Source organism: Bombina bombina, chromosome 7 (assembly GCF_027579735.1).
Source record: "Bombina bombina isolate aBomBom1 chromosome 7, aBomBom1.pri, whole genome shotgun sequence".
Classification (NCBI taxonomy): domain Eukaryota; kingdom Metazoa; phylum Chordata; class Amphibia; order Anura; family Bombinatoridae; genus Bombina; species Bombina bombina.
The window spans coordinates 602453900-602468319 of record NC_069505.1 but is presented as its reverse complement, the minus strand read 5'-3'; the positions used below and the strand labels follow the sequence as shown (position 1 = coordinate 602468319).

The following is a 14420-nucleotide window of genomic DNA, read 5'->3' as shown; positions in this document are numbered from 1 at the left end:
TTGTGTTACATGTAAAGAAGCCATTAATTGTAAATTTCATGCCTGTTTGGGGATGGTAAAAGTTACGGCCTTTTATTAAGTTGTTACAATTGCTGCATCCCAAACAGGGAAAGCATCCATTTTTCTTGGGGCCTATCAGTGTTTGCCTACTTCTTTTCTTAGTTCCTAAATCAGATCTGACCAATTGGTCCCTGGTGTTTTTAGGCCTCCTAAAAGCAATCATTGGGGGTCTATTAAATTCCACTATTTCAGGGTTACTATGTTTTAGAATGTTCCAATGTTTGTGAATTATATGTGCAATTTTACTACTTTGTCTATTGAATTGGGTAACAAAAACTGTCCTATCTTTGTTTGTTTTTTCTTTTTCGTTATACAGATTGTCTTTAGATATTTGTAGGATATGTTCTCTTTCTTTCTTAATTAAATCACTAGGGTATCCTCTTGCCCTGAACAAGTTAGACATCTCTTCTAGTCTATTGTTAACTATTTTCTCATCAGTAACAATCCTCTTAACTCTTAGGAGTTGGCTCCTAGGTAATGAGTTTTTTAAGGCTCTAGGATGAGCACTATCATAGTGTAATAAGTTGTTACGGTCAATTGTCTTCCTATAGAGGTCTGTTTGAAGATTTCCATTCACTTTGTATACCGTAGTGTCTAGGAAGTTAATCCTTTCTTCACTGTATTCAATGTTAAATTGAATGTTTTTAGTAGCTTGATTGAAAGAGAAAACAAAATCCAATAGGGTCCCAACGTCGCCCATCCATATGCCAAATATATCGTCAATATAGCGCCACCATGTGGCGCCATATTGAATAAATAAAGGATTTTCATAAACATAACATTCTTCAAAAATATTCATGAATATATTGGCATAGGTAGGAGCGACGTTGGAACCCATAGCTGTACCTTGTAGTTGCAAAAAATATTGGTCCTGAAACAGAAAAAAGTTGCAGTGCAAAATAATTTCTAAAAGTTTCAAAATTAAACCAACTTCTGATTGACAATATGTCTTAGAGTGGGTCAGCACAAATTCTATTGCACCCATACCGCTAGAATGTGGGATGGACGTATAAAGGCTTGATACGTCTAAACTGAAAATCAAATATTTCTCAGAGGGTAAATCCAATAATTGCAATTTGCCTAGATAGTCATTTGTATCTTTTAAGAAAGAATTAGCTATTTCTACAAATGGTTTTAAAAAAAATTCAAGGTAAATTGCAATATTGGAAAAAATAGACCCCATCCCCGAGACAATAGGTCTCCCAGGTGGTTCTTGTGCATTTTTATGCACCTTCGGCAGGGTGTAAAAAATAGGGATTCTAGAATGATTGACAGTTAAGAATGTTGCTGTTTCATTAGTAATGAGGTCTCTCCTTAAAGCCTGTAAGATACAGGCATCTATCTCACATTGTATCTTAGACAGTGGATTACTATTAATGGGTAAATATACCTCTCTATTGGCTAATTGCAGCTCAATTTCTTTTATATAGTAATCCCTGTCCAATGGCTCCACCCTTGTCAGCTTCTTTAAGAAGAATATTGTTGTTATTGTGCAGTGATTTTACAGCCAATTTGTTGCATGCAGTGAAATTCTTGCTAGTAAGATTTTTACTATGCTTGTTTTTATTTTTACGTAAGTTTTCAATATCATGACATACTAGTTTAGAGAATACATCAATGCTAGGATCATACTGCATAGGAACAAAAATCACTTTTGTTTCTTAAGCCCACTTTTTTTTAATAGACAGATTGTTAAACCTAGGAATAACATCCCCCATCTCTCCACTCTTGTGTACACTATTAGAAATCTCATTCGTCCTATTAGAAAAAAATGACTTGAGTTTCATTGTTCTAAAAAATTTGTATAGTTCTTGCTGGAGATTGAAATAGTTACAGTCTGTCTCGGGGCAAAAAGAAAGTCCCTTCATTAGCATATTAGTCTCTTCATTTGAAAGGCCGTATTGGGAAATATTTACCACTAGTTCTTCTTCTGATTGCGTCTGGATCAGGTCTCCCGTTTGGCAGCTCCTGCTGCCGAAGTTGTATTTCTTCCTGTGTCGCTTCCCCCCTCTTCTGAGAGGGTGTCGGGTTCTGAGTCCCCCACCGATGATCCTGTTGTGCTTTCAGATGTCTCCACATTCTTTGTAGGGCAGCGATTTCTTCTGTGACCCCAACCGGAAGTACCTCGTCTCTGACTTCCGGTATTGTCAGTGCGCCACTGATATACTTCCCCCAACGAATAATCTTGTGCATCTCTCTGAAACTTAGAGCATTTACGGTCCTGAATAATCAACTTCAGGTCAGCAATGTTTTTGTTTACTTCCTTCAGGAATTTGTCCATGGCCTCCATAGACATGTTGTTACGCAATTCACCCTCCATACGTGCCAGGTCTGCAACAATTAGTGTCAGTTCTTTCTGTAAATATTCTTAGCAGTTAGCACAATAATATAATAATATTCCTTGTTATTACACATAAGGGTTGGTCTGGTATGCATCCTAAGGCCTCTGGGAATTCTGGCCACCCGGTGATACTCAGATAGAGTGGATGAATGTAGTTCAGATGCAATTTGCTTCTTAGCTAGTTTCTCATAGTCTTTACTCACTGTCATAGATGGAGAAGTTTTGAGAAAGTCTCTAGTTCCACGAGCCAGCATGGTAATCCGGGCTGCATCCATGTCTGAGTAGACGTTCTTTTGTGACAAACCTTCTTGTAATTCCATGTCCAAATAAACACTGTGCACGAACAGAGTGTGTTCAATTTACTACAAACAGAGTAGTTCAGCACAAATGTCAGGGATGTGCCTGCTGCAGGGTTCACACTCTAAGACCCTCAATAACAGTATAAAGTCCAAGAGACAGCCGCACCATAACAATAGTAATTTTATTGGGTTAATACAAAAGCATAAAAATGCAAAGTTTCGAACCACACAGGTTCTTAATCATGCATATACAAATGCCCACTGAGCTCAGCCTTATATTATAACAAACAACTCCTCCCCATGACATCATCCAGGTTGCACAGGTGATTATTAATTGCTATTGCACTCATCATTGGCTTCAATAGTGACAACAGTACTTTCTGTGCTATATATGAGCAATTATGTTGTAAAAATCATCATTTACATCAAAAAATCATTTCAAAAAGTCATAATGATAACATATCCATTAAATTTGTGAAGACTCCATAATCATTTAGAACAACTTCCATATATCTATCTGAATCATACAAGTTTAATGTAGACTTTCCTCTCCATTTAATTTACCTGCAAGTATTTGTTTATCCCAAGAAACAGATATTTATTTAAATAACAAAATTCTTAGGCCTAGATTTGGAGTTTTGCGTTAGAAGGGGTGCGTTAGCTACGCGTGCTTTTTTTTGGCCGCACCTTTTAAATACCGCTGGTATTTAGAGTTCACAGAATGGCTGCGTTTTCAGTGTGTTAGGCTCCAAAAAGGGAGCGTAGAGCATAATTTACAGCCACTGCAACTCTCAATACCAGCGGTGCTTACGGACGCCGCCAGCTTCAAAAACGTGCTCGTGCACGATTCCCCCATAGGAAACAATGGGGCAGTTTGAGCTGAAAAAAAACCTAACACCTGCAAAAAAGCAGCGTTAAGCTCCTAACGCAGCCCCATTGTTTCCTATGGGGAAACACTTCCTAAGTCTGCACCTAACACTCTAACATGTACCCCGAGTCTAAACACCCCTAACCTTACACTTATTAACCTCTAATCTGCCGCCCCCGCTATCGCTGACACCTGCATATTATTATTAACCCCTAATCTGCTGCTCCATACACCGCCGCAACCTACGTTATACCTATGTACCCCTAATCTGCTGCCCCTAACACCGCTGACCCCTATATTATATTTATTAACCCCTAATCTACCCCCCACAATGTCGCCTCCACCTACCTACAATTATTAACCCCTAATCTGCCGACCGGACCTCACCGCTACTATAATAAATGTATTAACCCCTAAAGCTAAGTCTAACCCTAACACTAACACCCCCCTAAGTTAAATATAATTTAAATCTAACTACATAAATTAACTCTTATTAAATAAATTATTCCTATTTAAAGCTAAATACTTACCTGTAAAATAAACCCTAATATAGCTACAATATAAATTATAATTATATTGTAGCTATTTTAGGATTAATATTTATTTTACAGGCAACTTTTTAATTATTTTAACCAGGTACAATAGCTATTAAATAGTTAATAACTATTTAATAGTTACCTAGTTAAAATAATTACAAAATTACCTGTAAAATAAATCCTAACCTAAGTTACAATTAAACCTAACACTACACTATCAATAAATAAATTAAATAAAATACCTACAATTATCTACAATTAAACCTAACACTACACTATCAATAAATTAATTAAATACAATACCTACAAATAAATACAATGAAATAAACTAACTAAAGTACAACAAATAAAAAAGAACTAAGTTACAAAAAATAAAAAAATATTTACAAACATTAGAAAAATATTACAACAATTTTAAACTAATTACACCTACTCTAAGCCCCCTAATAAAATAACAAAGACCCCCAAAATAAAAAATGCCCTACCCTATTCTAAAATTAAAATAGAAAAGCTCTTTTACCTTACCAGCCCTGAAAAGGGCCCTAATAATTATAGGTATTTTATTTAATTTATTTATTGATAGTGTAGTGTTAGGTTTAATTGTAACTTAGGTTAGGATTTATTTTACAGGTAATTTTGTAATTATTTTAACTAGGTAGATATTAAATAGTTATTAACTATTTAATAGCTATTGTACCTGGTTAAAATAATTACAAAGTTGCCTGTAAAATAAATATTAATCCTAAAATAGCTACAATATAATTATTATTTATATTGTAGCTATATTATGGTTTATTTTACAGGTAAGTATTTAGCTTTAAATAGGAATAATTTATTTAATAAGAGTTAATTTATTTAGTTAGATTTAAATTATATTTAATTTAGGGGGGTGTTAGGGTTAGGGTTAGAATTAGCTTTAGGGGTTAAAAAATGTATTAGAGTAGCGGTGAGGTCCGGTCGGCAGATTAGGGGTTAATGCTTGAAGTTAGGTGGCGGCGATGTTAGGGAGGGAAGATTAGGGGTTAATACTATTTATTATAGGGTTAATGAGGCGGGAGTGAGGCGGATTAGGGGTTAATACATTTATTATAGTAGCGGTGAGGTCCGGTCGGCAGATTAGGGGTTAATAAGTGTAGGTAGGTGGAGGCGACGTTGGGGGCGGCAGATTAGGGGTTAATAAATATAATATAGGGGTCGGCGGTATTAGGGGCAGCAGATTAGGGGTACATAGGGATAACGTAGGTGGCGGCGGTGTGCGGTTGGCAGATTAGGGGTTAAAAAAATTTAATAGAGTGGCGGCGATGTGGGGGGACCTCGGTTTAGGGGTACATAGGTAATTTATGGGTGTTAGTGTACTTAAGAGCACAGTAGTTAAGAGCTTTATGAACCGGCGTTAGCCCAGAAAGCTCTTAACTCCTGACTTTTTTCTGCGGCTGGAGTTTTGTCGTTAGATTTCTAACGCTCACTTCAGCCACGACTCTAAATACCGGCGTTTGAAAGATCCCATTGAAAAGATAGGATACGCAATTGCGGTATGGAAAAGTCGCGGCTGGAAAGTGAGCGTTAGACCCTTTCCTGACTGACTCCAAATACCAGCGGGCGGTAAAAACCAGCGTTAGGAGCCTCTAACGCTGGTTTTGACGGCTACCGCCAAACTCTAAATCTAGGCTTTAGAATGAACAAATAGTTGCAGGTAAATTAAGTACAAACTATTCAGGTATTTATTGTCCACAAACACCAGGAGTCCAGGAGTGGCAGGGAACCAACTTGTAAAGAGAGATGCAGGTTCAAAAGTAAAGTCTTTCTCAAGTCTAGGAATCTGGATCAGGCAGGTTCTAGTCAAGGCAGGTAATGTTCTGGCTTGTGACAAAACAGAATCAATGTGAAGACCCTGTACAGCCTAACAGCCAGCCTTAAATAGGGAGGCTTTGCACAGAGTTGGCTCTGAGTAAATATAAAATTGAGAGCAGCTGTGTTTTGCAAAGTAAGACAAATAGGGGCCAATTAATCATGCTCCGTTCAAGTTATAAAGCAGCGGAAATCAACCTGATCCAATACGATTGGGTTGATTAACACCCCCCTGCCAGCGGCCGATTTGCTGCAAATCTGCAGGGGGCAGAATTGCTATCTTTATTTGCAAAGCAAGAATGTAAGTTTAGAAGCCAACCCATTTTTGGTTCACAACCTGGGTTGTGCTTGCTGATTGGTGGCTAAATGATAAGCAATAAAATTGTCTGGCTCCTTAGCTTATATGCCATCTTTTTAAAATAAAGATAGCAAGAGAACGAAAAAAAAATGGGTTTAGTATTAAGTGTAATCAGAATTGAAGGGACGTTCTAGTAAAAAAATAATTCTGTTATAGCATCTTATTGTAAAAAAAATTCCTTTCTTTTAAATTGCATTTAACCCTTGCTAATGGGTAAAATACATAAATAAAGTTGTACTCCTAATATTTCATGTGATGTCATCAGATACACAAATTACTGAGCGCTACAGAACATTTATCAGAGTTTACAAACCTGCCCTGGTCACAACAGTCTGAGACATAAAGAGTTAACAGGCAGAGCACATACAGTTACGTAACCGCCACGCCCTTGTGCTGAATAGGAAGATAATGTAAGTTTCGTTTCCTGCTGCTGAATACAAGAATGGCGACTGCTGATCTGAGAGAGGAGCTAACCTGCCCCATCTGCCTGAGCATTTATACAGATCCTGTAAATCTCAGCTGTGGCCATAACTTCTGCCTGGGCTGTATTGAGAGTGTGCTGGGTACCCAGGAGGGGTCTGGGGTTTATACCTGTCCTGAGTGCAGAAAGGAATTCTGCAACCGACCTGAGCTGCAGAGGAACATAGCGCTGTGTAATGTAGTGACGCATTTACAGATTACTCAGCCAGAGCAAAAAGACACCGGGGTCTTCTGCACTTACTGTGTTCACTCTCCTGTACCTGCTGCTAAATCCTGTCTGCTGTGTGAGGCTTCTCTGTGTGACACCCACCTGAGGGTACACAGCAAGTCTGAGGAACACGTCTTAACTGAACCCACCACTTCCTGGGGTAACAGAAAATGCTCCATACACAAGAAGCTCCTGGAATATTACTGCACTGAGGATGCTGCCTGTATCTGTGTGTCCTGCTCCCTGGCCGGAGAGCACAGGGGACACCAGGTGGAGCTGCTGAATGAGGCTTCTGAGAAGAAGAAAAAGAAACTGAAAAATGTTCTGCAGAAACTGACCACAAAGAGAGAGAAGACTGAGAAAAGAGTCCAGAGTCTGCAGAAGCACAGGAGAGGGGTGCAAGAGAAAGCAGCTGGTGTAACAGAGCGACTCACTGCCCTGATTAGAGACATCAGGAAACAGCTGGAAGACCTAGAGAAGCGAGTCCTGAGTGACATCACCCGGCAGCAGGAGCAGGTTTTACTCACAATCTCTGATCTGATCCAGCAGCTGGAAAAAGAGAAGGACGAGCTGACCAGGAAGATGTGTCACATTGAGGAGCTGTACAACATGACTGACCCATTAACTGTCCTACAAGAACAGGAATCACACAGAGATGACTTTTATGGTGCTGAGAAGGGAGATAATGAGGTCACACAGATAGGTGATAAACAGGTCCCTGCTGGGGGGGATTTAGATGAGGGTCTGATCTCAGTGACCTTATATAGAGGTTTAGCTGATATTGTGACTGATGTAAAGAGAGAGATATATGTGCAGGTGACATCAAACATATTACTGGATATAAACACAGCTCATAATTATGTTATTGTATCAGGTGACCTGAAAACTGTATCCTGGTCACGTATAAACCAGCAGCGACCAGAAACACCAGAGAGATTTACATATAAGCCTCAGGTATTGAGCACCAGGAGCTTTTCCTCAGGACGACATTACTGGGAAGTGCAGATCAGTGAGTCAGGGTGCTGGCGTGTAGGGGTTTGTTATACCAGTATGGGGAGGGGAGGACGTCAGTCTGGGATAGGAAATAATAACAAGTCCTGGTGTTTGAGGGGTTATAATAAAGATCTTTCAGTGATACATAACACAATACTCACCTCATTATGCCCCCCTCTATCATGTGACACAGTAGGAATACTGCTGGACTATGAGGCTGGGCGTCTGACCTTTTATGAGCTGTGTGACCCGATCAGACACTTACACACCGTCACTGTCACCTTCACTGAGCCTCTTCATGCTGCATTCGGTGTATGGGATTATGGTGACTGTGTGAGAATCCTGCGCTAGATACAGATGCTGCATTCTGTGTATATAAAGATGGTGCCTGTGTGAGAATCCTGCACTAGATACACTGTCACATAATAATAATGCTGCATTTTGTGTATATAAAGATGGTACCTGTGTGAGAATCCTGCGCTAGATACAATGTCACATAATAATAATGCTGCATTCTGTGTATATAAAGATGGTGCCTGTGTGAGAATCCTGCACTAGATACACCGTCACATAATAATAATGCTGCATTCTGTGTATATAAAGATGGTGCCTGTGTGAGAATCCTGCACTAGATACACTGTCACATAATAATAATGCTGCATTCTGTGTATATAAAGATGGTGCCTGTGTGAGAATCCTGCACTAGATACACAGTCACATAATAATAATGCTGCATTCTGTGTATATAAAGATGGTGCCTGTGTGAGAATCCTGCACTAGATACACTGTCACATAATAATAATGCTGCATTCTGTGTATATAAAGATGGTGCCTGGGTGAGAATCCTGCGCTAGATACACTGTCACATAATACAGTGTTTTTCAACCAGTGTGCCGTGGCACACTAGTGTGCCGTGAAAGATCCTCAGGTGTGCCACGGCAGACTGACAACAGTGTGACATATTTTTTAAACTTTGCTTGTTTTTTACTCCCAGTGCAGGGGTAGTTTGTAGGAGGCATGGCATAACAGCACAATACATACAGTATGTGTGTGTTTGTGTGTATGTGTATATATATATGCTGTATTAGGCTACAATGTGTGATTTTTTTTAAATTTTGGGATGGTGGTGTGCCACGGGATTTTTTAATGTAAAAAAGTGTGCCACGGCAAAAAAAAGGTTAAAAATCACTGACATAATAATAATGCTGCATTCTGTGTATATAAAGATGATGCCTGTGTGAGAACCCTGCACTAGATACACTGTCACATAATAATAATGCTGCATTCTGTGTATATAAAGATGGTACCTGTGTGAGAATCCTGCACTAGATACACTGTCACATAATAATAATGCTGCATTCTGTGTATATAAAGATGGTACCTGTGTGAGAATCCTGCGCTAGATACAATGTCACATAATAATAATGCTGCATTCTGTGTATATAAAGATGGTGCCTGTGTGAGAATCCTGCACTAGATACACTGTCACATAATAATAATGCTGCATTCTGTGTATATAAAGATGGTGCCTGTGTGAGAATCCTGCGCTAGATACACTGTCACATAATAATAATGCTGCATTCTGTGTATATAAAGATGGTACCTGTGTGAGAATCCTGCGCTAGATACACTGTCACATAATAATAATGCTGCATACTGTTTATATAAAGATGGTGCCTGGGTGAGAATCCTGCGCTAGATACACTGTCACATAATAATAATGCTGCATTCTGTGTATATAAAGATGGTACCTGTGTGAGAATCCTGTGCTAGATACACTGTCACATAATAATAATGCTGCATTCTGTGTATATAAAGATGGTGCATGAGTGAGAATCCTGCGCTAGATACACTGTCACATAATAATAATGCTGCATTCTGTGTATATAAAGATGGTGCCTGTGTGAGAATCCTGCGCTAGATACACTGTCATATAATAATAATGCTGCATTCTGTGTATATAAAGATGGTGCCTGGGTGAGAATCCTGCACTAGATACACTGTCACATAATAATAATGCTGCATTCTGTGTATATAAAGATGGTGCCTGTGTGAGAATCCTGCGCTAGATACACTGTCACATAATAATAATGCTGCATTCTGTGTATATAAAGATGGTGCCTGTGTGAGAATCCTGCGCTAGATACACTGTCATATAATAATAATGCTGCATTCTGTGTATATAAAGATGATGCCTGTGTGAGAATCCTGCACTAGATACACTGTCACATAATAATAATGCTGCATTCTGTGTATATAAAGATGGTGCCTGTGTGAGAATCCTGCGCTAGATACACTGTCACATAATAATAATGCTGCATTCTGTGTATATAAAGATGGTGACTGGGTGAGAATCCTGCACTAGATACACTGTCACATAATAATAATGCTACATTCTGTGTATATAAAGATGGTGCCTGTGTGAGAATCCTGCACTAGATACACTGTCACATAATAATAATGCTGCATTCTGTGTATATAAAGATGGTGCCTGTGTGAGAATCCTGCGCTAGATACACTGTCACATAATAATAATGCTGCATTCTGTGTATATAAAGATGGTACCTGTGTGAGAATCCTGCACTAGATACACTGTCACATAATAATAATGCTACATTCTGTGTATATAAAGATGGTGCCTGTGTGAGAATCCTGCACTAGATACACTGTCACATAATAATAATGCTGCATTCTGTGTATATAAAGATGGTGCCTGTGTGAGAATCCTGTGCTAGATACACTGTCACATAATAATAATGCTACATTCTGTGTATATAAAGATGGTGCCTGTGTGAGAATCCTGTGCTAGATACACTGTCACATAATAATAATGCTGCATTCTGTGTATATAAAGATGGTGCCTGTGTGAGAATCCTGCACTAGATACACTGTCACATAATAATAATGCTGCATTCTGTGTATATAAAGATGGTGCCTGGGTGAGAATCCTGCACTAGATACACTGTCACATAATAATAATGCTGCATTCTGTGTATATAAAGATGGTGTCTGGGTGAGAATCCTGCACTAGATACACTGTCACATAATAATAATGCTGCTTTCTGTGTATATAAAGATGGTGCCTGTGTGAGAACCCTGCACTAGATACACTGTCACATAATAATAATGCTGCATTCTGTGTATATAAAGATGGTGCCTGGGTGAGAATCCTGCTCTAGATACACTGTCACATAATAATAATGCTGCATTCTGTGTATATAAAGATGGTGCCTGGGTGAGAATCCTGCACTAGATACACTGTCACATAATAATAATGCTGCATTCTGTGTATATAAAGATGGTGCCTGTGTGAGAATCCTGCACTAGACTGTCACATAATAATAATGCTGCATTCTGTGTATATAAAGATAGTGCCTGGGTGAGAATCCTGCACTAGATACACTGTCACATAATAATAATGCTGCATTCTGTGTATATAAAGATGGTGCCTGTGTGAGAATCCTGCGCTAGATACACTGTCACATAATAATAATAATAATGCTGCATTCTGTGTATATAAAGATAGTGCCTGGGTGAGAATCCTGCACTAGATACACTGTCACATAATAATAATGCTGCATTCTGTGTATATAAAGATGGTGCCTGTGTGAGAATCCTGCGCTAGATACACTGTCACATAATAATAATACTGCCTGTGTATATAAACATGATGCCTGTGTGAGAATCCTGCACTAGATACACTGTCACATAATAATAATGCTGCATTCTGTGTATATAAAGATGGTGACTGTGTGAGAATCCTGCGCTAGATACACTGTCACATAATAATAATGCTGCATTTTGTGTATATAAAGATGGTGCCTGTGTGAGAATCCTGCGGTAGATACACTGTCACATAATAATAATGCTGCATTCTGTGTATATAAAGATGGTGCCTGTGTGAGAATCCTGCGCTAGATACACTGTCACATAATAATAATACTGCCTGTGTATATAAAGATGATGCCTGTGTGAGAATCCTGCACTAGATACACTGTCACATAATAATAATGCTGCATTCTGTGTATATAAAGATGGTGACTGTGTGAGAATCCTGCGCTAGATACACTGTCACATAATAATAATGCTGCATTTTGTGTATATAAAGATGGTGCCTGTGTGAGAATCCTGCGGTAGATACACTGTCACATAATAATAATGCTGCATTCTGTATATATAAAGATGGTGCCTGTGTGAGAATCCTGCACTAGATACACTGTGACATAATAATAATGCTGCATTCTGTGTATATAAAGATGGTGCCTGTGTGAGAATCCTGCGCTAGATACACTGTCACATAATAATAATGCTGCATTCTGTGTATATAAAGATGGTGCCTGTGTGAGAATCCTGCGCTAGATACACTGTCACATAATAATAATGCTGCATTCTGTGTATATAAAGATGGTGCCTGTGTGAGAATCCTGCGCTAGATACACTGTCACATAATAATAATGCTGCATTCTGTGTATATAAAGATGGTGCCTGTGTGAGAATCCTGCGCTAGATACACTGTCACATAATAATAATGCTGCATTCTGTGTATATAAAGATGATGCCTGTGTGAGAACCCTGCACTAGATACACTGTCACATAATAATAATGCTGCATTCTGTGTATATAAAGATGGTACCTGGGTGAGAATCCTGCGCTAGATACACTGTCACATAATAATAATGCTGCATTCTGTGTATATAAAGATGGTGCCTGGGTGAGAATCCTGCACTAGATACACTGTCACATAATAATAATGCTGCATTCTGTGTATATAAAGATGGTGCCTGGGTGAGAATCCTGCACTAGATACACTGTCACATAATAATAATGCTGCATACTGTTTATATAAAGATGGTGCCTGTGTGAGAATCCTGCACTAGATACATTGTCACATAATAATAATGCTGCATTCTGTGTATATAAAGATGGTGCCTGGGTGAGAATCCTGCGCTAGATACACTGTCACATAATAATAATGCTGCATTCTGTGTATATAAAGATGGTGCCTGTGTGAGAATCCTGCGCTAGATACACTGTCACATAATAATAATGCTGCATTCTGTGTATATAAAGATGGTACCTGGGTGAGAATCCTGCACTAGATACACTGTCACATAATAATAATGCTGCATTCTGTGTATATAAAGATGGTACCTGGGTGAGAATCCTGCACTAGATACACTGTCACATAATAATAATGCTGCATTCTGTGTATATAAAGATGGTGCCTGTGTGAGAATCCTGCGCTAGATACACTGTCACATAATAATAATGCTGCCTGTGTATATAAAGATGGTGCCTGGGTGAGAATCCTGCACTAGATACACTGTCACATAATAATAATGCTGCATTTTGTGTATATAAAGATGGTGCCTGTGTGAGAATCCTGCACTAGATACACTGTCACATAATAATAATGCTGCATTCTGTGTATATAAAGATGGTGCCTGGGTGAGAATCCTACACTAGATACACTGTCACATAATAATAATGCTGCATTCTGTGTATATAAAGATAGTGCCTGGGTGAGAATCCTGCACTAGATACACTGTCACATAATAATAATGCTGCATTCTGTGTATATAAAGATAGTGCCTGGGTGAGAATCCTGCACTAGATACACTGTCACATAATAATAATGCTGCATTCTGTGTATATAAAGATAGTGCCTGGGTGAGAATCCTGCACTAGATACACTGTCACATAATAATAATGCTGCATTCTGTGTATATAAAGAATTAGGATTATTTTCTTAATAGTCCATTCAGAATAGTTAAGGAGTCATTTAAGTACCTAGGGATCTTAATACCTAGCAAACCAAACGATCTGTATAATCTTAACATTCCTCCAATTCTGACAAAAATTAAGGATTAACTCAGATGCTGGGAAAACCTACCACTTTCTATCTCAGGACGGATAGCTTTATTTAAAATGGTCCTTCTTCCTAAATTATTGTATGTGTTACAGAATACTGCATTAATACTATTAGAAAGGGATATTCTAGCTCAGAAGCTTTATATGGCAGAAGAGGAAACCCAGGATAGCCCTGAATAAATTAACACAGGCCAAAGTATTTGGAGGTTTTGCGTTACCCGACATACGGCTTTATAATTTTGCTTTCTGAGCTCGAATCGTGGCAGATTGGGTTTTCGGTAAGAATTATGTCTTGAACAATGCCTTAGAGGAGAGTGTCTGCGACCCATACCTCCCATGCGCACTGCTGCACTTTGAACCAAAAGGACTGCCAACTAGAATTAAGAAAATTAGAATGATCTCTAACCCATTAAAGGCATGGTGGAGGATAGGGAAGCGTCTCTCTATAAATTGCAAGGTCTCTAAGTACCTTCCTCTTACAGGGAACCCACTATTTCAAGCCGGGTTGGATTCACCAATTTTTAAGAATTGGCAGTTAGCAGGGCTGAAAAGGATCAC

General features: G+C 38.7%; 1 protein-coding gene across 1 annotated transcript; it reads left to right on the top strand.

The window, feature by feature from the left end:
- The first annotated feature begins 6737 nt into the window (after positions 1-6737).
- Positions 6738-8626, top strand: LOC128667214 (E3 ubiquitin/ISG15 ligase TRIM25-like). Its single transcript, XM_053722153.1, has one exon. It carries the CDS (start codon positions 6753-6755, stop codon positions 8340-8342), a length of 1590 nt encoding a protein of 529 aa, XP_053578128.1. The 5' UTR covers positions 6738-6752; the 3' UTR covers positions 8343-8626.
- The last annotated feature ends 5794 nt before the right edge of the window (positions 8627-14420 follow it).